The 25,985-nt window shown below is 35.9% G+C and overlaps 1 protein-coding gene across 3 annotated transcripts in view; it reads left to right on the top strand.

Annotated features, from left to right (window-relative positions):
• The window catches only part of FRMD6 (FERM domain containing 6), a 234,199-nt gene that overhangs the window by 188,250 nt on the left and 19,964 nt on the right, over positions 1-25,985 (top strand). The window contains exons 1-4 of one of the 3 annotated variants that reach the window (XM_074213351.1): positions 7,574-9,540; positions 10,060-10,215; positions 17,024-17,089; positions 22,835-22,903. The exons of 1 other annotated variant lie outside the window; for it this stretch is intronic. In XM_074213351.1, coding sequence (XP_074069452.1) covers positions 9,280-9,540; positions 10,060-10,215; positions 17,024-17,089; positions 22,835-22,903 — 552 coding nt within the window. In that variant the 5' untranslated portion in view covers positions 7,574-9,279. Of the gene's footprint in view, positions 1-7,573; positions 9,541-10,059; positions 10,216-17,023; positions 17,090-22,834; positions 22,904-25,985 lie in introns of those variants that run through there. One more of the 3 variants, XM_074213352.1, reaches the window with a different exon arrangement.

The following is a 25,985-nucleotide window of genomic DNA, read 5'->3' as shown; positions in this document are numbered from 1 at the left end:
AACAACTCTATCACATTTAATGAAGTTGAGACTGATACCCTAGCCAGTACCAGATTTCAGAATATAGAAACATTTTCCCATTTCTCCAGGCCAATGGAGAGATATAAAATGTCCTATAGAGGTTTAAATATGCATATACACACATAACCAATTAGGATCAGTCAACAGAAATATAAGCCCTGGGCACAGGCATCATTCAAAAGACAAAATCTAAATTTCCCAATCCCAGAAAAAAAAAATCATCTTCCCCCTTTTCCTCTTAACTAACCATGAAGCTTCCCAATCAATAGCCTATTGTCCAACCTCACCTCCTCCCCAACCAGAAAGAAGGCATGGGGGTCCCTTTATTTCTAGAGTAAGTTTTTGGAGGGGTCTTGTCCTTGTAGGGAAGCCTGCAATCCATCTGAGACAGGAATTTGAGCTTCGAAGTTCCCAAAAGGAAGCTTTCCCTCCCCCCTCCCTCTACAGAAGGTGAGAATGGCAGAAAATAAGATAGAGCATTTGTAATTACTTGAGTTGTTGACAGTACAATTTGGAGTTGTTGCATTTTGTGAACAGTAGTCAACACCATAACAAACTGTCCAATAGCATGTGACACCTTCGCTCTCAACACAGGAAGTGCAGCTAGTGTTCAATTTGCAGTCCTCTGGTGTGGGAGCAATGGTTGAGGTGCACCCAGCTGGAGGATGGAAAATGAAACTCATGGCTTCTGAAGTGAAACTTGTCATCGGCATCAGGGTCTGTGTCACTGATGAAAGATCTCTGCAACCAGTAGTAGGTTCAGGGGTCCTGGGTTGCGCCCAGTGCACATAGCATAGGCAGGCAGCAGTGGCCTAAAAGAACAGCAAGCAGGTTCTCCACATCTCATTCATGGCACTGATACAGACTGCTGCTGAGGAAGAAACTCTGTCCCCTGCGGCAGTGCCTCAGAGACTCCACTTCCTGTTGATTCCTCAATGTTCCTTAAAATCAGCCCCTTTGGTAGCAATCAAAACCTGTTAGCTCTTCCAAAGTCCTCTGCTTTGGGATGTTGCCTGGATGTTGCTTGTATCTGTGGTCCTTATTCTGGACTTTACTCAGATAGCTCTGCCTTCATATCCCTGTATGGGTACCATATATTAAGTCCCTTTTTGGACTTCCTTATCCCTTTCCCAGGTGAAGGTTGGAGGGGTGGGAGACAAGGAAGACAAGTTCTCCCTTTGTACACCAATGTCTCCATTTATTGAACCAAATATAAGTGCTTAAATATCCTTCCCAATCTCTAATCCATTCCCATAACACTTAGTAAAATAAGTCTCTGGTGCTCAAGGACACCAGGTGATGAAGACTCATAGCACTCATACCATACAACAGTCCCTAATAGGCTCCCATACTACCATAACCAAGTAGGGACCATCCTCACAGCTCCAGGACAGAGGGGAGGGCCTGTGGTCATCCACATCCCAAAGCACAGGCAAGAGAGCCTCTCATAAGTCCTTGGAGGAATTAAGGTCCCTGTGAGGTATCCCCCCAAAAAACCCCAAACCCTTGGAAGTGCAGTAAATCAGTCATAGGCTGAGGAAATGAGCAAACAACAGAAAAAGGAAGAATTGGCCCATAGAAAATTACTTTGGTCCCATGGAGGATCAAAATACATACTCAGATGATGACAAAAATTGAAGCTTCTATATCCAAAACCTCCAAGAGAAATAAATGAGCTCAAAAAAGACTTTGAAGAGCAATTAAGGTTGGTAGAGGAAAAATTGGGAGGAGAAATGAGAGTGATGCAGATAAATCATGAAAACCAAGTCAGCAACTTGGTGAAAGAAAAAAAAACTGAAGAAAATAAAATGTTAAAAACCAGTTTAGGCCAAATGGAAAAAGCAAGACAAAAGGCAAATGAGGAGAAAAATGCCTTAAAAAGCAGAATTGGCCAGCTGGAAAAGGAGATGAAAACTCTCTGAACAAAAATAACTCCTTTAAATGCAAAGTAGAACTAAAGGAAGCTGATGACTGCGAGAAAATATGAAATATCTCATTGGAAAAACAACTGACCTTGAAAACAGATCCAGGAGAGATAATTTAAAAATTATTGGGGTACATGAAAGTCACGACCAGGATAAGATCCTAGACTTTATTTTTCCAAGAAATACTACAGCAAAATTGCCCTGAGATCCTAGAAGCAGAGATAGAAATTGAGGTAATTCACCGATCCCTTCCTGAAAGAGATCCCTAAAGAAAAACTTCCCGGAATATTATAGCCAAACTCCTAAGACAAAGAGAAAATACTAAAATCTGTCAGAAACAAACAATTTGACTACCATGGCTCTATAGTCAGGATTACACAGGATCTGGCAGAAACTACATTAAGGACTCGCAGGGATTGGAATATGATATTCCAGAAGACAAATGATCTTGGTTTACAACTGAGAATCAACTACCCAGTAAAACTGAACATCCTCTTTTAGGGGAAAAGATGGAATTTCAATGAAACAGGGTACTTTCAAACTTTCCTATTAAAATAACCAGAGCTGAACAGTAAGTTTTATCACCAAGTACAGGATTCAGGGGAACCAGAGAGAGGGTGGACGAGTAGGACTAATTATGAGGAACTTAATGAGGTTTAACTATGTAATTTCTGCATGGGAAGAAGATACTGATAGCTCTTATGAACTTTCTCATAAGAGCAGTTAGGAGTGCATATAGACAAGGCACAGGAAGGAGCTGAATATAATGGTATGATATAGTAAAAAGATGGAGTCAATGGGTGATAAAGGAAAGTACTAGGAGGAAGGGAAAGGAGAGGAAGAAGGAGCTAAGATATAAGAGTGAAGAAAAAGCTTTTTTCAGTGGAGTGGAACGGGAAGGTGAGGGGGAATGAGTAAGCCTTCATTCTCATCGGAAATGGCTCAGAGAAGAAATAACACACACTTAATAGGCTATAGTAATCTATCTTACCTTAGAAAAATGAAAGGAAAAGGATGGGATAAGGGGAAATGGGGGAAGGGAAGGGGGAAGTAGGTGAAAGAAGAGAAGTAACATTGTGGGAGAGAGTACTCAGATACAACACATTTCTGAACAAGGCCAGAATGAAAGGAGCGCGAGAATAGAATAAATGAGAATGGGGAGGAAGCTAGTGATAGCAACTGTGGGAAAAATATTAAAGCAGCTTCTCTAGTGGATTTATATTAAAGAAAGCAACTCATTCCAGAGACAAAGTCATTGGAATCTGAACACAGACTGAGCTACATTTTTTTCCTCTTACTATTCTTAAGGTTTCTCATCTTTCTGGAGGGGAAGAAGGTTTATGATTACTTTCACAAGAAGATTATTGTAATGATGTAAAATAAATAAACCAAAAAAAAAACCAGTTTGGGGGTCTACTCATTTTGCTCTTTGTACGTGTTTGTTTTTCTAAAATCATTGAGCTCATCATTTCTTTTAGCACAATAGTATTCCATCATAATCATATACCTTGTTTAGCCATTTTCCAATTTTTAGGTATATCTGTAGTTTCCAGGTCACAAAGAGGCTATAAATATTTTAGAAAACATATAGGTTCTTTTCATTTTTTCTAATTATCTTTGGAAACAGACCTAGTGGTGATATTGCTTGTTCAGAGTGTATGGCCTTGATTTCAGATTGCCCTTCAAAGTAGACTCAACAGTTTCACCAATCATGAATTAGTATCTCAATTTTTCTACATCTTCTCAAACATTTATCACTTTCAATTTCAATCATTTTAACCAATCTGAGAGGTATAAAATACTATTTCGGAGTTGTTTTAGTTAGCATTTCTCTAATAAATGATTTAGGACATTTTTCTTATGATTATAAATGGTTTTGATTTCTTCATGGGACAGACTCATATTCTTACAGATTTGACAGTTTTTAACATATTTGAGGTGTGAGACCTTTATCTGGGAAATTAAAATTTTCCTCCAATTTTCTGCTTTTCCTTCTGATCTTGGCTGATTTGTTTTATTTGTACAAAAACTTTATTTAATAGAATCTATATTATCTATTTATATCTTATACTTTTTATCTCTAATTTATTCATAAATTATTTGCCTATCCATAAGTCTGATAATATGTTCCATGTTCTTTATAATGTCTCTATATTTAGGTTATGCACTCATTTTGACCTTATCTTGGCAATGGTGTAAGATAATGGTTTATACCAATTTTTCTGTAAATTGTATATCTACTCTTTTCTACTATCTTGCTTTCTTTTTCTTAGCTAGTACCATATATAGTTGTAATAATTACTGGCTAATACCACAGTTTAAGATCAGGTATTGCTAACCCTTCTTATTTTATGTTTTTTCTATGCTATTTTTTTAATTTAATTTTTTTATTTTTAGGTTTGTTTGTTTGTTTGTTTGTTTTTTTGCAAGGCAATTGGGTTAAGTGGCTTGCCCAAGGCCACACAGCTAGGTAATTATTAAGTGTCTGAGGCTGGATTTGAACTCAGGTACTCTTTGACTTCAGGGCCGGTGCTCTATCCACTGCACCACCTAGCTGCCCCCCGACCTTTTGTTTTTTCAAATAAATTTTTTCTTTTTTTCTAACTCAGTAAAAATTTTTTTTAATAAAATGGGGGTGGTATTGATTGTTCAAATTATTTGGATTAAATTGTCATTTTTATTATATTGGCTCTACATATAAAATATTTTATATTAGCCTCACATGTAAAATGAGAGGTTTGTGTTTTTGGCTTCTGAAGTTTCTTTAAACGTTAAGACTAGGAATATAACAAATTGCAGGATCAGTTAATGCTTTCATATGCTGAATTTTCTATTGTTGGTTTTATATTTTAAAAACATTTGCCAGGGTTTTGCAGAATGAGAATTTGCCATTGAAACACAGAGGAATGTGGGCAAAAATTCACTGCCCTGTGGGAATTTTAGGAGCTATTTGGTCATAAAGGAGAACAGATAAGTAAAGAACAATACTTGTGGTTATAGTATTAAATTTAGAAGTAATAAAACTTGGGTTTTATTTCTGAAAAAGCTTTGAATATTAAATAATTCATTGAAAATGATGATTTAGAAGTAAAACTTAATAAATTTTTATTATTATAATATTTTATTTTTTCACTAACATATAGACATAGTTTTTAAGATTCATTTTTGTAAAATTTTCTTTCTCCTTCACTTTGTCCCCCCCTCCCTAAGATAGTAATCAATCTGATTATAGGTTATACATGCATAGTCATGTTAAGCATATTTCTATGTTAGTCATGTTATGAAAGAAGAATCAGTAGAAGGGAGAAACCATGAGAAAGAAAGAAAACATCAAACATTTTTTAAAAAAGTGAAAATAGTATGCTTTCATATGTATTCAAACTCCATAGTTTTTCTAGATGTGGATGGCATTTTCTATCATGAATCTTTGGTTATTGTCTTTAATAACTATTGCTGAGAAGAGCTTAATTCCATCATAGTAGATCATCATTTAGTATTGCTATTAATCTTCTAGTTCTACTCACTTCAATAGCATCTCTTTATGCAAGGTTTTCCAGGTTTTTCTCAAATCTGTCTGCTCATTATTTTTTATAAAACAGTAGTGTTCCATTGAATTCACATACCATGACTTGTTCAGCCATGCCCCAACTGATTCCAATTTCCAATTCTTTACCACCAAAAAGAAAGAGTTGCTATAAATATTTCCCTTTTTTTGAATATTTTTGGAGATGCAGTATCTCTAGTACTGTTGATGTATGCCTTTGTTCTAGTTGAGGATGCCATGACAAGAACCTGAAATGGATTTGAGTGAAGGGGTGTTGTGCCAAGTCATCAGCCTTACTTTATCCTTCAAAGTCATCTGGATCCAGTGGCTATATATATGAATCAGGATAACTAGAAATGGCCATGGAATGCAAGACAATCAGGGTTAAGTGATTTGCCCAAGGTCACACAAGCTAGTTAATATCAAGTGTCTGAGACCATATTCAAACTCCCATCCTCTTGACTCCAAGGCCAGTGCTATCCACTGTAACATCTAGCTTCCCAGTGATATTGCTAGATCAAAGAGTATGCACAGTTTTATAGCCTTTTTTGACATAATTCCAAATGGCTATCCAAAATGGTTGATTGAATTCACAGCTCCACCAATAGTGCTGTAGTGATCCAGTTTTCCCACATCTCCAACATTGATCATTTTCTTTTTTGTCATATTAGCCAGTCTGATAGGTATGAGGTAATTCCTTAGATTTCTTTAATCAGTAATGACTTAGAGCATTTTTCTATGACTGTAAAGTTTTAATTTCTTCCTCTGAAAACTGCCTGTTCATATCCTTTGACCATATCTCCATTGGTGAATAACTTGTATTCTTATAACTTTTACTTTGTTCTCTACTGATTTTAGAAATCAGATTTTCCTTCTAATCATGGTTGCTTTGGTTTTGTGTGGCCAAAATCTTTTCATTTTAATATATTCAAAATTATCTATTTTGCATTTTATAATGTTTTCTATTCCTTGTTTAAACATAAATTCTTCTCCCCTCCATAGAGCTGAAAGATAAATTATCCCTTGCTTTCCTAATTTTTTTAAGTCATGTATTGAAATGGCTACATGACTTATTGTGGTATAAGGTATAAGATGTTGGTCTATGCTGTTTCTACCATGTTATTTTTCAGTTTTTCCAGCAGTTTTTATCAAATAGTGAATTCTTATTCCAGAAAGCTTTGGGCTTATCAACAGTTGTTTACTATAGTTATTTAATACTGTGTTTTGTGTACCTAATGTATTTCACTGATCTACTTTTCTAATTCTTAGCCACTACACAATAGTTTTGATGATTGCCATTTTATAATATAGTTTTAGATCTGGTACAGTTAGAACACCTTCCTTTGCATTTTTTTTTCTATTAATTCTTTAATATTCTTGATTTTTGGTTCTTCCAGATTAATTTTGCTATATTTTTTCTTAGCTCTCTAAAATAATTTTTTGGTAGCTTGATTGGTATGGCATTAAATAAGGTAATTTAGTTAGAATTGTTTGAATTATACTGGGTCAGCTTACCCATGAACAGTTAATCTTCCTCTAATTGTAAAGATCTGACTTTGTTTGGAATGTGTTCTGTAATTGTGTTCATGTAGTTCCTGGGTTTGTCTTGGCAGATAGACTACAGTTATTTTAATTGGTAGAATAAATGTTTAAGGAAAATAATCCCATAAATGTAGTAAGTCATATGTTTCACTTGTTTTCCTCCAGGAAACTTGTAAAATGGGGAAAGTAAATTTAGCCAAATGACCACAGATAGAATTTTTCTGTTTTGCTGTGCTATTTGTAGCTACTGTAAGGTATTATTCTAAGTAGAGCCTGGAAAACTTGAGTTCAAGTTCTACCATGGATATATACTGGCTTTGTGATCTTGGGAAATTTATTCTCTGTGACTGTCGGTTTCAGAAAAAGTGCCACCTTTCATTGTAGAGAGAGATTCCTCTCCTGGGTGCTCCCCATTCCTCATTCCCTAATCCAGTAAAATCATAGGTGCATCTCTATCATTCCCATCCCGCTAGATTAAAATAAATAAAAAAGAATGAAGTCTTCTTTGTTCTTTAATGATAAGAATTCTTATGAATTATCAAATGATAATATAAATCATTAATAAAAAATAACTGGTAAATGTGGAGTGTTCTGAAAAGAAGGAAAGTATGATTTTTGGTCACTGATTAACTGCTGGGTCTGGGTGTTATTATTCATATTTCCCTATATTTCTAACCCAGTTCTCAAAGTATACACAGATCAAAATAATGTATAGTCAGTTTTTTTTAACTCTCTTTAAGTTTTCTACATCCCGGTGGTTGGGAGAAAAAGAGGAAGGGGAAAACTGTGTGTAAACTTTATTTTGAGCATTGCATAGTTAATCAAAATCATTCACTAAGATTTTTTAATATTAAATATTGTCAAATAAAAATTCATATCCTCTCCCACTCAACTGTTCCACTGAAAAATAAAGAAAAACAAAGCCCTTGTAACATGTCACATCAAGCAAAATAAATACTATGTTGACCATGTTCAAAAAAAAAATGTCTCAGTCATCATCCATTTAGAAAAGAGGTGGATAATATAGAAGCATCCTCAGTTGTATCTTCATTTATTATTTATCTTAAGTTGACTAGAGTTCTTAAGTCTTTAAAAGTTGTTTGTGTTGTATAAACTCTTCACTTCTGTCTTCATCAGGTCATAAAAGTCTTCCCAGTTATGGCATTCTTATAGTACATTTGGTATTCAGTGTCATTTATTTATCACAATTTGTTCATCCATTCCCCAATTGAACTGCAGGTGCCTTGGATTACAGTTTTTTGCCACCTTTAAAAGGACTGGAATAAATATTTTTGTAGGTCTTTTTCTTCTTTGATCTCTTTTGTTTATAAACCTAGTAGTGATTCTACTGAATCAATGAGTGGGCACAGTTTAATAACTTTTACCCACCAACTTTCCATCCATTAATATCTTGTCACCTAAAAAAACCACATAAGCAAATCAACAAAATAATAAATAAAGAATAAAAATGAGGCAGGAGGATCCAAATTTCTATGTGTTTGCAATACTGAACTTTGTTAAAATAAAAATCCTTTTAAATGTGATTTGATTTTTCTCAACAAGTAATTTGAATTAATAGGAATTATCTTTTTCTAATTTACTCTGTGATATTACTTCTCCTTAAACCTATTCTTCAGCCATACTAATACCTTTAATCCTTCTGTCATAGTACTCTTTCAAGACATTAGCCCTACTCTCTCCTCACCCTTCTCCCTTCCCAATCATGATCCTCTAGTGAACTTGTTCAACTCTACACTATCCTATACTCTTGAATCACTTGCTCCCTTTTCCTACTATTTATTCTATTAATCCTGCTTTATTCTTACAAGCTCCTTCTTCTACTCCTACCCACATAATGTGAAAAAAAAGCTAAGCAAAGGCATGTAGCCAATTTACTAGGATCTATATAGTTTTATATATCTAATCTTAACTGAACTTTCACTACAGAAAGACAGTCCTTTTATTCTTTCTTCACTGATTCTGTAGTTTCATGAAGAAAGTAGTTTCTTTTCTCCTCCTACTCCCTTCTTTCAACTTTAATAAGAAAATTTAGGTTATTTGCTCTCCTTACACCATTCCTCCAAAAGAAATGTTTTTTTAAAAGGAAAATTTTTTTCCTCAAATATTTTATGTTTTAAACTCTTGCTTCTCTTTTTATTGAATTTTCATTAATCAAATGATTGTTACAACATTTTTCTATTTAATGAAGAAAATAGACATTCAGAAAAACAGTAAACCTGTTAGAAAATGGACAGAACTCTTGGTTCTTTTTACAGGCCAGATCATCAAGTTTCAAATTCTGTTTTTGCTTTTTTTCCAAGTGACAGAATAGCAAGATATTATTATTACTGGCACCTGAGAAAACAAGTTCTTCATTCCCAGTGTATGCTTCAAGAGGAGGCCTACTTCTTGCTGGCTGCTTTTGCATTGCAATCTGACCTTGGAAACTTCAAAAGGAATAAGCACTTTGGGAAATATTTTGAGCCAGAGGCTTACTTCCCATCTTGGGTAGGTACTGTTTTCAAACTTTAAAGAATATATTTCTACTAGTTCACATTGCTGCTGCTATTTCTTATCCTTTTTATTTAAGAGGACGAAAATGCAGATTTGTAAAACAATGTCATCAAAAATACCAAAATACAAATATGATACTTAAAAGCACTTTAAGAATTATAAAAATAGGAGTAGGTACTGTTCTATCAATGTCTGAGTTGTCATAATCTACCTTAGAGGATGCAAAGAATATAAAATCAAGAATGGTAGGTTTAATATTGTGGGCTTTCTGTAGACATTTTCTTAGCTGTAACTTTCTGACTTTCTGCTTTTGCTAATTGAAACAGTTTATCTTTTGAAAGGGTAGACACTACTATTAAAAAGGTGTGATCATTTTTAATTTTCCCTTTGTTGAGAAAAAATGAGGAAACTCAAATAAGACATTTTAATTTAAAAAAGGGAAATAGGACAAAACAAAGAAATATGTTTTTCCATTTCTCCAAATAGATATTAAACTCTGTTTTATTCCTACAGGTTATTGCAAAGAGAGGGAAGGATTACATCCTAAAACACATTCCAGACATGCACAAAGATCAGTTTGCCCTGACTGCCTCAGAGGCACATCTTAAATATATTAAGGAGGCCATCCGTCTAGATGACATTGCTGTTCATTACTACAGATTGTATAAGGTAATGGAGGTAAAATCAGTTTTGCAGCTTCAATCAAGATTTTGAAAAGGGCATTCATTTCTAAATGAGATGTATCTACATACCACGATCATTTAATTGTATTTATAACACATTCTCAACATTTATATAATACTGAAAATAGAGATGGAAATGAGATAATGAATATTCTTGAATGGTTTGTCAAACAACAGTCATATTGTAAAAATACACATAATCTCCCCATCACTACGCACACATGCACACGCGCGCGCGCGCACATACACACATACACACACACACACACACACACACACACACAAGAATAACCTCAAGAAAAATAAAGTGAGAAAAAAAGTTGCTTCAGTTCATATTCAGATGCCTTCATCATTCTTCTATGGTTCTGTGGGGGTTTTTTTGCAAGGCAATTGGGTTAAGTGACTTGCCCAAGGTCACACAGCTAGGTAATTATTAAGTATCTGAGACTGGATTTGAACTTAGGTCCTCCTGATTCCAGGGCCAGTGCTCTATTCACTGTGCTAACTACCCCAAAAATCATTCTTTATAAGTCCATCAGTGATATTGCTTCAATATTTTTACCACAGTTGCTTTTGCTAGCTGTATTTCCCTCCATCCTATTTCTCCCACCTCCATTTACTCTATTGTCTTTCCTTTCACCCTGACCCTCAAGTGTGTTGTATCTGTCTACCCTCTCATAATATCTTCCTTCTGTTCTATCACCTACACCCCCCTTTCCCTCCTCCATCCCCTTCTTTCTCCCATCCCTTTCTTCTTCTGTTTTCTTCTAGGGTAAGATAGCTTTCTATATCCTATTGAGGTGTATGTTATTTCCTCTCTGAGTAAAGGCTCACTCACTCCCCCTCACCTTTCCCTTCTTCCACTTCATTGCAAAAGCTTTTTCTTGTCTCTTTTATTAAAGTGAAATAATTTACCCCCATTCTACCTCTCCTTTCTCTTTCTCCCAATACATTCCTTTCTCACCCATTTACTCCATCTTTTTAATATATTATACCTCCAAATTCAACTTCCTCCTGTGCCTATATGTTCCTCCCAACTACCCTAATAAATGAGAAAGTTCATATGAGTTATCAGTTATCATCTTCCCATGCAGGAATACAAGTGATTCAATATAATTAAGTCCCTCATTATTTTCCCTTCTCATCCACCCCTCTCTGTTTCACCTGAGTCCTGTATTTGAAGTTCAAACTTTCTGTTCAGCTCTGGTCACTTCACCTGGAAAATTTTAAAGTCCGCTATATTGTTGAATGTTCATCTTTTTCCTTGACAGACAGAGTATGTTCATTTTTTCTGAGTAATTCAAGGTCTTTTGCCTTCCAAGTCGTACAAGCCCTTAATGTAGAAGCTGCAAAATTTTGTGTTATCTTGACTGTAGCTCCACAATATTTGAATTATTTCTTTCTGGCTGTTTGCAATATTTTCTCCTTGACTTGGGAGTTCTGAAATTTGGCTATAATATTCCTGACAGTTTTAATTTTTCTTTCAGGAGGCAATTGGCAAATTCTTTCAATTCCTATTTTATCCTTTGACAGGGCAGCCAAGTGATAAAGTTGATAGAGCACTGGCCTTGATGTCAGGAAGATAGGCATTTGAATCCAACTTCAGACACTTGACTTTTACTAGCTGTGTGATTTTGGACAAGTCACTTAACTGTGATTGCCTCACATCCAGGGCTATCTCCAGTTGTCTTGATTCATATCTGGCCACTGGACCTGGAGGAGAAATTGAGGCACAGCACCTCATCATTCAAATCTAATTCACCTGTTTTTCATGACATCACCTCCCTGATATGGTCTTCTTTGAAAATGATGGACAAAATATTATTTTACCCTCTGCTTCTAGGATATCAGGGTAGTGCTCTTATATTATTTCTTGAGAAATGAAGTCTAGGCTTTTTTCCTTTTTTTTTTAATTAAAGATTTTATTTATTTTGAGTTTTACAATTTTTTCCCCAATCTTACTTCCCTCCCCCCACCCCACCCCCAACAAAAAGAAATTTGTCGGTCTTTACATTGTTTCCATGTTGTACATTGATCTAAATTGAGTTGTGATGAGAAATCATGTGCTTAAGGAAGAAACATAAAATATAAGATCAGATATTAAGATATCAGGGTTTTTTCCCTAAATTAAAGGGAATAGTCCTTGAACTTTGTTCAAATTCCACAGTTCTTTATCTGGATACAGATGGTATTCTCCATTGCAGACAGCCCAAAATTGCCCCTGATTGTTGCACTGATGATTCCCAGCAAGTCCATCAAGGTTGATCGTTGCCCCCATGTTGCTGTTTGGGTGTACAATGTTCTTCTGGTTCTGCTCATCTCACTCAGCATCAGTTCATGCAAAGCCCTCCAGGCTTCCCTGAATTCCCGTCCCTCCTGGTTTCTAATAGAACAATAGTGTTCCATGACATACATATACCACAGTTTTAGGCTTTTTTCCCAGTGTTTTTTTTTTTTGGTGGGTTTTGGTTTTGGTTTTTTTTTTGATTTCTCACAAAGTCATTAGCTTCCCTTAGCTCCATGTGAAGAAATTAGTTTCTTCAAAGAACTCTTGTAATCTTGTTTTCCATGTGGCCAATTCTACTTTTTTTAAGTCATTTTCTTCAATGACCTTTTGGACTCCATTTGACTGAAACTGGTTTTTAAGATGTTATTTTCTTCAGTATTTTTTGTAATTTCTTCACCAAGCTACTGATTTGGTTTTCATGATTTTTCCACATTGTTCTCATTTCCCTTCCCAATTTTTCCTCTACCTCCCTTGATTTTCAAATTCTTTTTTGAGCTTTTCTACAACCTGAGACCAATTCATACTTTTCTTGAAGGCTTTGGATACAGAAACTTTGACTTTGTTAACTTCTGAGTGTGTATTTTGATCCTTCAAAGGACCAAAGTAATTACCTGTGGTTGGATTCCTTTTATTCTTCAGTTGTTTACTTATTTATCCAGTCTATTCCTTGAAATTAACTCTTTGTTTAGGTGAGTCTCTGCTTCCAGGATGGAGGAAGCTCAATCAGTCTTTATGCTCAGAAACCTTGAGAAGCAGGTGCCTTGCAAAGTCATAAGGACCCAAGGGGAGACATGAATGGATAGCTTTTTCAAATTTTCCAGGGGTGAAGCCTGTCCTGTACACCACTTGAAAGAGATGTACTTTTATAACCAAATGGGAAATATGGGTTCTCTAATATCTAAATCTTCGCATTGTTCTCTTGGATCATAGGGAAGTGAAGTCACAAGTTTTTGCAAAGCTATAGGATTAAGTGACTTGCCCAAAGTTTCACAGCTAAGTGAGTATTAAGGATCTGAGACCAGATTTGAATTCAGGTTCTCCTAATTCCAGTGCTATATCCATGGTGCCACCTAGCTGCCCCTGAGCAGGCTGGTTCTTAAATTTTCTTAGTGTTTATTTCACATTCCTTAGTCTCTTCTGTGGGCCACCATCTGATCCTAAGGCTTCTGTCAATGTGACCTCATCTGACCCATCAGCAAAATGTCTGCAATGTCGTAGCATACACCAATACACCCAGGAAGGGAGGCCTGTTTCAGGTCTCTGGCACCATCATCTAAAAGGATTTAGAAAAGGATCATAAAAGAATACTGGACTCCTTCCCAGGTAAAAAAACACAAACGATTGCTGACTAATTCTAGTCACAAGAATAGAGAAAAAAGCATTGATGAGCAGGCCTGGGCCATGTATCTTTTTCACAGTCAACACAAGATTTTTATGTAAGAAGATGATATTACAAAGTGCTCCAATTTACTTTTCCATCACTGAGAAAAAAAAATACCTTTCACCTCTTCGAAGTGAAACACTATTGTCTGGTGTTATAGACATGGAATGATTTGGGCAGCTCTGAGGTTTCCTTACCTTTGGTCCTACATGAGGTAACATTCAAAAGTTAGTCAAAGATCCTACACTGATATTAACTCCCAAGAGCCCAAGATACTTTCCCTCTATTGTCTTTATAGCTTCACTTTAATTATCCAAATAAAGTGAGGCTTTAGAGGAACCCTTAGAAATCTAAGGGTGAGACTGAAGGCCCTTTTGGCCTGGTTCTAAGATTTCCTGAACTAACTATTCCACATGCTGGTCTTCAGATGTATTTTTAAACACCCCCTATAATAGTAGCCATATCCACAGTTCTCTCCAGGGGAAAATTTCATTGTCTTCTATCCATCTGCTAGGATGCTGGTCTTTATACTCTTTCCCACGTTTCTGGAGTATCTCTTTATTCCAAAAGTAGTATTTGACCAAACCAGAACTTTCCTGATTTTTTGATGAAATTTTATCAGTTCATCAACCTACATCTATATAGCAAGGCAGAAAACCAGATCCAATTTCTCCCTCAGGTAACTTGAGCATATGATATGGTGGACCTAGGGAAAGGAGCTATAGAGATCCAGTCAATCAAACCCAATTCCTTAAGGAACTTCACCCGCCTTTTTGCAGATCCCCATTGAGGAACCACTTACAACAGGAATTTATCTTCATGGAGCTAGTTACAAATAATACCCTAATCAAAAAGTGATAAAAGACAGTCCCCCAAATGGAGACTGATTTAGGTAACTCTCTAATAGTAAGTCTCTAGGGATCTCCCCAAACTTACAGAACTCAAGAGGAAAAAATATCTTAAACCATATATCCATTAGACCACATTCTCAGGAATCGTTGTTCCAGTGATTTATTTGAACTTTTCTTGTGTCCTCTACCAAGGGACCAGAATTCCTTTCTCATCCTCACTTCCATTTTCATTTTTCTCTAACCCTTAAGTTGATGTCTGTATGGTGGCTTTCTGATTGGGACTTGTTGGTCCCCAGTCCCATTAGGAAAAGTCCATGGGTCTGAAAAAGTATTTCATGAAATGTAGAGCCTCTCAACTTTCATTGCATGATCCCTAAAAGGTGAGATCTCTGTACGTAATTGCTGAATATGCTGAGCCAGATCACTTTTAGTCTTATTAACCTGACAGTCCTACTTCTGTAGATTGATGACCAACAACCAAGGAATGCTACACATGACACTTTCTTTATCCTTTCTCAACTATTTCTAGATTCAGTAACTAATTCTCCCATGTAAAAAGGATTCTGCTACCTGTTCTCTTGAGAGGACTCCCCATTAACAGCCATAAGAACACTTGTCCTTTTCTGTCCCCATGCCTTATCTGGCCGTTCTTTATCCACTTCATTCCTTAATGTTTGCTTTAAGGTCGTTTGATCTTGTCCTAGTTACGAACTGTGCCAAAATTTCAGAGGTGAGTCTGGACACCCTAGTTCAAGTCCATGGTTGAGGGGGAGATAGTTAAAATATATAATTAGCAAAAATGTATAATTAGAATATGTTGATACTTAACATCTTTGACCTTTATCTCCACATAGAAACAGCAAGGCAAGTTTGGGTGATTTTCATGATCTTCAGAGGGCAACAGGTATGACCTTTTATTCTCCTAGGTGACCAGAAAGCTAAGATAGCCAGAGGTCACCAGGAATCTTTATAAAAGAAGACACAGTATGTTCCTTGTCTCATCTCATCTCACCTCATCCCCAGTCAAGTTCTTGCCATGAACACTTGTACATATTAAACCTATCACAAAAGTGGCATGGCATGTAGGTGCTTGTAGCTATTAGGTAAAGATTGAAGCTAGAGATAGAATATTAGGAAATCTTCTGCAGAAGTCAAGATGGACTAGGTCATTTGTACAGGTAGAAGTATTTTCCTTGGCTAGGAAAAGGTCTTCATGTAAGATATAGGTAAAGGAGGAAATGGTGGCATAAGGTATCTGAATGATGCAAGATGAAATGGAGGTAAGAAAAAGGAGCTGTCATTTAATGACCTCATTTTTTTCCCAGTAAAATATGAAGCAAGGCTGTCAACTAAGAGGAAAAGAAGGCTTGAGGATGGATGAAAAGATTTCAAAGAGCCACTGTGGCAAATAGGATAGTTAGCTAAGAAAAGGATTTTCTTGCCATACTTGGGCTCAGTTGAGGTTATATAACATAAATTTGTGGTTCTCTAAACTTGCATTCACTTACCCCTAGAATCTGTATATACTTATGGAAGAGTGTGGCACAAACTTAGGGATAAGGATGCTTTGTACCAACTGTTCCTAATATGCTCCTTTAGTAAATGTTTCTTTCTAATTAAATCTGGCTCACTAATTGGAGAGATACCTGCCAAGTTTAGTCCTGAAGTCCTGTGGAGAAAGAACATTTGAACTCTGAAGACCCAATGTGTCAATACAAGTTTGAGTTGAAGCTGGTAGCCCCAGAACAAGTGCTACACATGCTTCCCATACATGACTAAAGTGTTGGTTTTTGCTTGACTATATATTTTTTTTGTTATTACAAGAAGTGTTTTGTCACAAAACAAAACATGAGTTTTTATTTGAGGTTGATAGTGAGAGGGAGAAAAAGGGAGGTACAGAATTGAAATATTCTAAAAATACATAGAAGAGAATAGAACCAAGATCAGTAAACACACACACACACCCACACACACACACACACGTGTGCGCGCGCGCGCGAAATAAACAAAAAAGACAAATGAAGAGGGAACTCAGTTTGATTACTATTGTTAAATTTAAAAACTGCCTCTAATAGAAGGTTTTTATACAATGCTTTTTATTTTTTATGTATTGAAATGATCATATTCAATCATATTGTTTGTTCAGTCATGATGAAAGAAAATGAAAAGCAATGAAACTATTTCATCCCATTGATTTCTGGTATTACTCTCAAGTTGCTAATACAGTGAGCATTAAAATTTGTATTTTTCTTCAAAAGATATTTTGTTCCTATAGGATAAAAGGGAAATTGAAGCTTCATTAACTCTTGGGTTGACCACACGAGGAATACAGATTTTTCAGGTAGGTAATGGAAAATCATTATCATGTGTGATAGACTGTTTTTTTCCTTAAACAATGTATGCACATTATATTTGCCATGTGATTTTTCAAACCTGTTTCCTTCAGTTTATTCTATATTTTTCCCCACTTATACAAGTTAGTAGTTTGATCTAGTTCTTACCCATGATCTTTATTCTTCTCCCTCCCCTAGAGCAGCTAGTGGATAGAACTCTGACCTTGGAGTCTGGAGGGTGGAAATTCGAATCCTATAGATTCGTATTAGTTGTGTGATCTTGGACAAGTCACTTAACTGATTGCCTAGCATCTAGGGCTATCTCCATTTGTCCTAATTCATATCTGGCCACTGGACCTAGATGGCTCTGAAGGAGAAACTGAGGCTGCTGACTGAGCAGATAATCTCACCCAAATCCAGTTCACGTGCTTATCATGGCATCACCTCCCTGAGGTTGTGGCTTCTTCAAAATAAAGGACAACCATTATTCTTCTTCCTCCTCCACCTCCCCAAAGAACTATATTTCAACTATAGAAAATGTTTCAGTTAATGTCCACAAAATAATGATTTGAGGGGTCATATTTTTAACTGCCTTAATTAAGGTATTTGTTATTGAGAACACTAGAAAAACCATGCAGAGAGAATGAAAGCTTGACATGCTTTTCCAAGTGATCCTTATGATTAAATAGGTTTTAAAATAGGACTGAGACTCCTAGGAGTAGAACCAAGATGGTAGTATGAAACTAGGAAGCTTCAGGAGTTTTTCCTAATGAAGCCTCTAAACAGATTCTAAAGTGACAGAACCCACCAAAAAAAAGAGTGAAACAAGTCTTCAATTCAAGATATTGTGGAAGAACTTCAATAAAAGCCTTTATCACATTGGTTATAGCCCAGCATAGGCAGGAGAACTAGAAAGCCAGTGACAGGCTCTTAACCACAATACAAGTACAGGTTTAGCAAGCCAGCAGTTTAACAGGCAAGCAATGAGGGTCCCAACCCCACCTGCAAAGACAATATTTGAGCCCCAGGAATACTGGGGCAACAGGTGGGACTGGGTTGGTCTACCCCAATGCAGGGAACAAATAACTAGCACCTGAAACAACCCCAGCACCATTACAAAAAACTTGGAACTGTCCCCTTTTCCCCAGGAAAAGAGTTCGACTATCAAAGTGAGCAAAAAACAACAAAAAAAAAGCACCAACCATAAAAAAAAAAAACCTACTATTTTGAGAGAGACAATAAAAATGCCAAATTTTCAAGAGGAAAGCACTAACAAAATGCCTGCATATGAAGCCTCAGAGGAGTTTTCAAATTGATCTTAAATCGAAAAAGACCTTCTGAAGGAGCTCAAAAAGCATTTTTAAAAACAAAGAAGAGAAGAAGAAAATTGGGGGGGAGCAATGAAAGGCATGCCAGAGAATTGTGAAATGTTGACTGAAGAAATGAAATCAATAACTTTAAAAATTAAACTGGCCAAATAGGAAAAGAAATCTGTTCCTTTAAATGTAAAAATGGCCAACTGGATAAGGAATGTGATTCAGCAAAAAGTAAAATTAACCAATTGGAAAAGGAAACACAAAAGCGAACTGAAGAAAATAAAACCCTAAAAATTAGAATTAGACAAGTGGAAAGTTAATAGTCTATCAAACACTAAGATTCCATGAAACAAAATAAAAAAGTTGAAAAAATTGATGAAACTATAGAAAAAAAATGACCCACCTGGAAAGTAGATCCAAGAGATAATTTGTGAATTACTGGCCTACCTGAAATTCACAATCAGAAAAAGAGACTGGACTGTGTCATTTAGGAAATTATCATGGAAAACTGGCATAATATCCTGGAACAAGAAGATAAAATAGATATTGAAAGAATCCATCAATCACCCCCAGAAAGAGATCCCAGAGTAAAAACCCCAAGGAATATTATACTCAAATTTCAAACTTCTCAGCTAAAGGTGAAATTACTGCAAGCTGCCAAAAACAATTTAAATTTCAGGTTGCCACAATCAGGATTACACAGGATTTATTAGCTTCAACCATTAAAGGATCAGAGGACTAAGGAGCTTGGATCATAATCAAGAATCAGCTACCCTGTAAAATTTAACATATTCTTTCTAGGGAAAAGATGAAGTTTTAACAAAATAGAGTACCTTCAAGGCCAGAACTTTAAAAAAATTTGATCTTCAAATTCAGAAACTCAAGAGATGAATACAAAGGTAAACAGAAAAAAGTCAATAAGACTACATAGAAAAATTGTATTTCTCTTAGGACAGATGAAAACAACACAATTAGGGGGTGTGGGTATTTTTATTGGGACAACAGGGAGGATGCTTTGACAGTGGTGTCAGTGTAAATTGACTATGATGTAATGATGCTTATGGCTTTTGAGAATTATACTTCTATCAGGGCAGTTAAAAGATGTATATTTTGAGGGGTGGCTAGGTGGCGTAGTGGATAAAGCACCGGCCCTGGAGTCAGGAGTACCTGGGTTCAAATCTTGTCTCAAACACTTAATAATTACCCAGCTGTGTGGCCTTGGGCAAGCCACTTAACCCCATTTACCTTGCAAAAACCTTAAAAAAAAGAGATGTATATTTTGAAAGAGAATGTGGGTTCAAGACATAAAACTATTAAACTTGAAAAAAGGATTATACTAGGAAAAGGTAGAGGGGGCATTCGAGAATAATCAGCCTCACATGAATGAAGAGGCACAAAATACCTCATAAAAGGAATAGTACTGTAAAGTAGAGGGAAAGTAGGGAGAGTGTACTCTCCAAGAGATTCAGATCGAAGAGGGAATGATACACATTCCCAGTGGGATTTAGAAATTTATCCTACCCTCCAGGGAAGTAGGAAAGAACAGGGGAAAGAACATTGTGAGGCAGTCAAAAGCAAAACATTGGGAGGAAGGATAAGGGGAAAAGGAAAAAAAAATACAAATATGGAGAAGATTGAATGAAAGGAAAGAAAAAGGTTTTGCACAAATAAAACCATTGCAACCCAGATCAGAAGGAATGCAGATAGTGGGAAACAATTTTCACAGCCAATGTTTCTGTAAGAAATAATGAGTGAATGGACTTTGGAAAAGCCTGGAAAGATTTGCATAAACTGATTCCAAATGAAATGAGTAGAACCAGGTAAACATTGTACATGTTAACAACAGCATTGTGAGATGCTCAATTATGACTGATGGAGCTCCTCTCAGCAGTTCAGTGATCACAGACAATTCTGCCATGGAAAATGTCACCTACATCCTATGAAAAAAAGACTTAAAGAGTCTGGATACAGAACAAAGCATATTATGTTCATTTTTGAAAACTGACAGGTTAAAAGGTGAACCCTCAGTAAAGAGGAAGATGGCACTATAAATGGAAGTAAAAGCAAAGCTATTCATTGAAAGAAGTTACAGCAGGCTAGGTCCAAGCAGACTCCAACAATGGGTATGGGGAGAGCAAGTCTTTTATAGGACATTTGGATAGAGGAGGCAGGTGGTTTGGTTTCTATAGGGCCGGAGAACCGTGGGGTTTCCATAGAGGATGTGTTTTGTCTGGGGATTCACCAAGTTAAGATTATGTGTTGTTTGGTGTTTCTATCAAGCTTAGGGTTTGTGTCCTTAGTAAAGGATAATCAATGGGGCTTTACTAGGCTATAATGAAACTGATGTTGTTTCTTTCTCTCTCATGATGTCTTCCCCCCCCCCCCCCTTAGTTCTCATTCTTTTTTCACAACATACCTAATATGGAAATATGTTAAACATTATTATACATGTACAACTTACATCAAGTTGTTCACTGCCATGAGACATGATAATTATCATCCCTTACTTAATGCATGATCAGAACTCTAGGTGTCTACCAGCTCATCATTTTCTCTACCACAACTTAGACTATTAGTTACATTAAATTGTCTAAAACAATCAATATTAATATTGTTTAATATTGCTGATATAATGTAGTTTTCATATTTTTCTTTGATTAAATGTATTTTAGTGTTTTATCTGAGGTCATGATTATTCCTTTATACCCCATAAATTCTACTCCTTTTCATTCTTTTATGTTTGTTACATATCTCTCATTTTTATAACATTTCCTGAAAGCAACAGTCCCTCCTAATTTCTCTGCTTTACTTGTTTTTTGGTTTGTTTTTTTGCAAGGCAAATGGGGTTAAGTGGCTTGCCTAAGGTCACACAGTTAGGTACTTATTAAGTGTCTGAGACCAGATTTGAATGCAGGTACTCCTGACTCCAGGACTGGTGCTTTATCCACTGCACCAACCTAGCCACTCCACTATGCTTTACTTCTGCCTGCTACCTTACCTTACAATTCCTTAACCCACTCTCCACAGGAATCCCTTCCTTATGTACCCTTCTATATTTCCCCTTCCCATTAATCTACATACCCTTCTATATTCCACCTTATCCTATTCCTTCCATTTCTAATTCAGTATACTCCCTATTCCCTTAACCTTTTATTTCTTTATGAATTTAGAAGGTTATCTTTTCCAATACCTTTTTACTTTTTGGTATCACATCCTTCTCAGCTCTACCACAGTCTTTCTTTCAAACTGCCTATTTTCTCCTTTGCCTACTCATTTTTTAAATTTAAAATTTAATTTTTTTTATTTTTAGGAGTTTTTGTTATATTCACCTCTAGTCCTATATAAAGTATATAAGGAAGGGTGTGGGGGGGTGGTTTCTCAGACTTAAGATCCTTCTTACTGTTATTTTTTGAACTTTGCCCTGGGCTGAACCTCTGAGCTCCTTTCTCCTTCCAAAACCATAGTTGAACCCCTCATCACACTGTGCTGAAAATGATCTTTCTCCCTGAAAACCCTCCAGTGGTTGTAAACCTCAGATCTCCCTTCTAGTCTGAAAACAAGACCAAAAACTCAGTTTTCCTGTAAGTGTCCACAGCCAGTAGCATCCCCACAATATAACTTCTGCACTCAACAGGCATATGCTGGTTCCTTCTCACCCAGGACTGTATCTTGTAGGACAGCATCTTGGTAGGATAGCTGGACTTGGCAGAGGTTTCCTTAATCTCCTCCATTAAGACTCCCGACTGCCTGCACTCTCTGGGAGATTAGGATTCTTGTGGTTGAGACTGAAGCTGCCTCCCAATCCAGCTGCCCCTAGCAGTTTTAGCAGAGGTATCCTTGATGTGTTTACACTCACTGATAGGAACTTCCATCTTCCTTTGGATCTTCTCCTATTTTTCTAGGACCATTTAAGGGCAACTAAGTGGCACAGAGCACGGACCTTGGAGTTAGGAGGATGGGAATTCGAATCTGGCCTCAGATACTTGCCATTAATAGCTGTGTGACCTAGTCACTTAACCCTGATTGCCTTGCATACAGGGCCATCTCCAGTCCTGATTCTTATCTGGACACTGATTCCAAATAGCTCTGGAGGAGAAAGTGAGGTTAGTGACTTATCACAGCACCACCTCACTCAAATTTAATTCATGTGCTTGTCATGGCATCACCTCCTTGATGTTGTGATCTTTTTCAAAAATGAAGGACAGATATTAGGAGGACCTCTGTTCGGCAACTCTTGTTAATTTTTGTCACTCTTTGTTAACTCTGAGGCACTTTTTTTGTCTTGCTTTTAGAAGAAATCTGGAGAGCTTGGAATTTTCTGATCTGTTCCACCTCCTTCCCAAAATCCTCTCTCTGTTTTAAGAGTTTTAAAACTATTTATGAATACTTGTTATCAGTTTTTCCCAAGTGTTTACAGCTACATAATTCTTTTCACAGAATATCAGTGAGGAAAAACAGTTACTTTATGATTTCCCCTGGACAAATGTTGGAAAACTAGTATTTGTGGTAAGTTCAAAATCATCAGGTTGATAGATCTGTGTTTTTAGCAATACCATTCCAGGACACAAAAGTTAAATTTTCTTTACCTATCCAATGTCTTTTATTTGTTTTGCAAAAGCACATCAGGTGGAACAACATTTATAAGCAGCTGTTACTTCTAAAAGTATAATTTTCATGTATGCTAAACAAGTAGTAGGACAATAAAAACAGTTATGTGTTCTGAATGCTAACTTTACTGATAGTTCAGGTTATTGCTGCCATCTAATTTTGCTTCAAAAGTTGATAAAATAGCAACTTTTATAGTAAGTATTTCATAATGTTAAAGTATATTTTTTTAGTATGGTGGAAATTTACATTTTTTTAATTTCTGTTTCCTCATTCTGGAAAGCATTGTGCAGAGAGGTCAAGTTGTTTTGCTTTCTTGTAATAGTAATGAAGCAGGAGGACCTGAGTTCAAATCTAGCCTCAGACACTTAATAATTACCTAGCTGTGTGACCTTGGGCAAGTCATTTTACCCCACTGCCTTGCAAAAGCCAAAAAAAAAATGAAGCATTGCTACTATAGGTCATCAGTAGAGCTTTGTATATTGTACTTCATTGTTAAATTAAACATTCCTCTAACATAAATGTACATTCATGGATAGTGAAATTATATTTTTAATATGAAATTAACTGATTAAGGTCAATCTCTTTAGCCTTTGTTATCTTGTGCTTAGTGACAGAGACATGAATCAGGCTGAAGATACCTAATTCAGTTGTACAAGTTAGCAAACACTAAACTAGAGTATAGATAATGTAGGAATTAAAAGCATTGATTACAAATTAAATTAATGTAAGTATGTGAAGATATTGGTTGATTCATTTGGTTAATTTTTAAAGTATTTTTATTAAGCAAAAATAAGGATTGATTGAAATAAATTTGACTTATTTTAATAGACTGTGCTATCTCCTTCTCTCTTTGTATCTTTATTTCTGTCTCCATTTCTTTAATGTGAGCAGGACATTGTTTATGATTGAGAAAAAGAGAAAAATATGGGAATTTGCTTTTAACAAAAGAAAATTTCATTCTCCCTTTTCTAAAAATAATAATAATGAAAATACTATTTATGACTAGGATGAGTCTGACATTTATTGATATAAATTGTTACACATTTATTAACTGTTAATTTAAAATACATAGATATATAATTAATATATTAATTTATATTCTGTAATATAAAATTATATTACTATAAATCTATTCCTCATGGAATGGGGCAAAACCTTCCCTACCCCCTTTTTGACAATTATATTGATAAATTTAAAAACCATGAAAATCTGTACTCCTTGTAAACTTTTGGTAATATTGTACAACATAATGATTAATTAAAGTTCCTATCAGCTCGTGTCTGAAAATGAAGTGTTAATCCCCTTAAAATATTGAGAACTAATAGAAGAAATCAAGAAATCCAATTCTGTTTTCAATTAGTCATCCGTAAGATAATTTCAGTAAGCATAATGTTAACTTACAGTCTATACATTTATTAAACTATTAAAATTATTGAGTTATTCAAATATTTGAAGATGTAGAATAACAGAACTATATTTCCATCAGAACTCCTTCATTATCTAAAAAATGCACCAAATCAAGTCCTAACTGGGAAATCTAAGAAAAAGTCACAGTGAGTTATTTTTCATAGCCCAAATTGGCATAAGGAAGCAGACAGAATTCTGTAGATACTGGGAATAATATTTAGCAAGGAACAGTCTATGGAGAATTCCAGCAGTGGGACTATATTGAAAGAAGGCCAAGAATGCTTAAAGGTGGGGCAACTAGGTGGTGCAGTGGGTAGAGCACCAGCACTTGAGTCAGGAGGCCCTAAATTCAAATCCAACCTCAGATACTTCATAATTATCTAGCTGTGTGACCTTGGGCAAGTCACTTAACCCTGTATTGCCTTAAATTGAAAAAAAAAGAATGCATAGAGGTAAGAAGAGACTTCAGACTCACACAGAGGGCCCAGCAGTGCACAGTCTAGCAACAAATTGGATTTTGCTTGCTATCATTCCAGGTCACATAGAAATTAGGAAAGGACCAATGGCAAGGCTTGGTTCCAGGGTGAAGAGCAGTAGTGAGATACCTTCTGGTTCAGAAATGAACAATATCTAGGGGTGGCTAGGTGGCGCAGTTGATAGAACACCAGTCCTAGAGTCAGGAGTACCGGAGTTCAAATCCGACCTCACACACTTAATAATTACCTAGCTGTGTGTACTTGGACAAGCCACCTAATCCCATTGCCTTGCAAAAAAAAATATTATCTGTATTCTGTTTCCAGAAGTGGAAAAAGCTTTCAGAACTAGCCTCTAGACTAATCTGAAGCCTATAGCAAACTAGCCTGGACAGGAATGGCAAAAAAGGGGCTAAATATCACCAAACCCAATAGAGTTTTCCACTTGACTAATAGTGGCTAATTCCAGCAGCAGTGTACTGTTTCAGAAAAATTTGCCCTGGATCAGGCCATTTTGGAAACACTGAAGTACAGATACCCAGCCTGACCTGCTTTTGAAATTATGGAATAGCAGAGCACTCAATACCCCACATAAAAGCAGCAAGAGTATCCAAGCTCAGCCCAAATATTCCCTCCAGAAGTACAGAGTTGAAGAGGAGAAAAAAAGGGAGATGATAGATATGTTTCCTGTGCTTATTGTGCTTAAACCAGTGATATAGGTTTTGTGAGTGATACAAAGATGAACATGATAGTTCTTAGCTTCAGAAAGATGCTAATCTAAGAAGAGAAATTAGGCAAATACATATTTTAGAACTGCTAGGCAAAAGTAAAAATAGGAGGAATCCACTAATCAACTCTCAAAGAAACCCTAAACCAGAAACACTCAAGAATATCACTGGAAAAATACAGAGATTCCAAGTCAAAAAATACTGCAAAAGAAATGTTAAAATAGCAAAAAACTATAGTAAGGGTCACATAGAATCATGCTATAGCATAAAGAAAAGAAAACCTTAGAACTTTACAGAAATGAAAGATTAAAGCTTACAACCAAGAATTTTATGTAAATGTAGTAATATGTATGTATTATATGGAGAAATTTA

The sequence above is a fragment of the Macrotis lagotis genome, chromosome 1, assembly GCF_037893015.1.
Source record: "Macrotis lagotis isolate mMagLag1 chromosome 1, bilby.v1.9.chrom.fasta, whole genome shotgun sequence".
In the NCBI taxonomy this organism is placed as follows: domain Eukaryota; kingdom Metazoa; phylum Chordata; class Mammalia; order Peramelemorphia; family Peramelidae; genus Macrotis; species Macrotis lagotis.
This window is presented reverse-complemented; position numbering and strand designations above follow the sequence as displayed.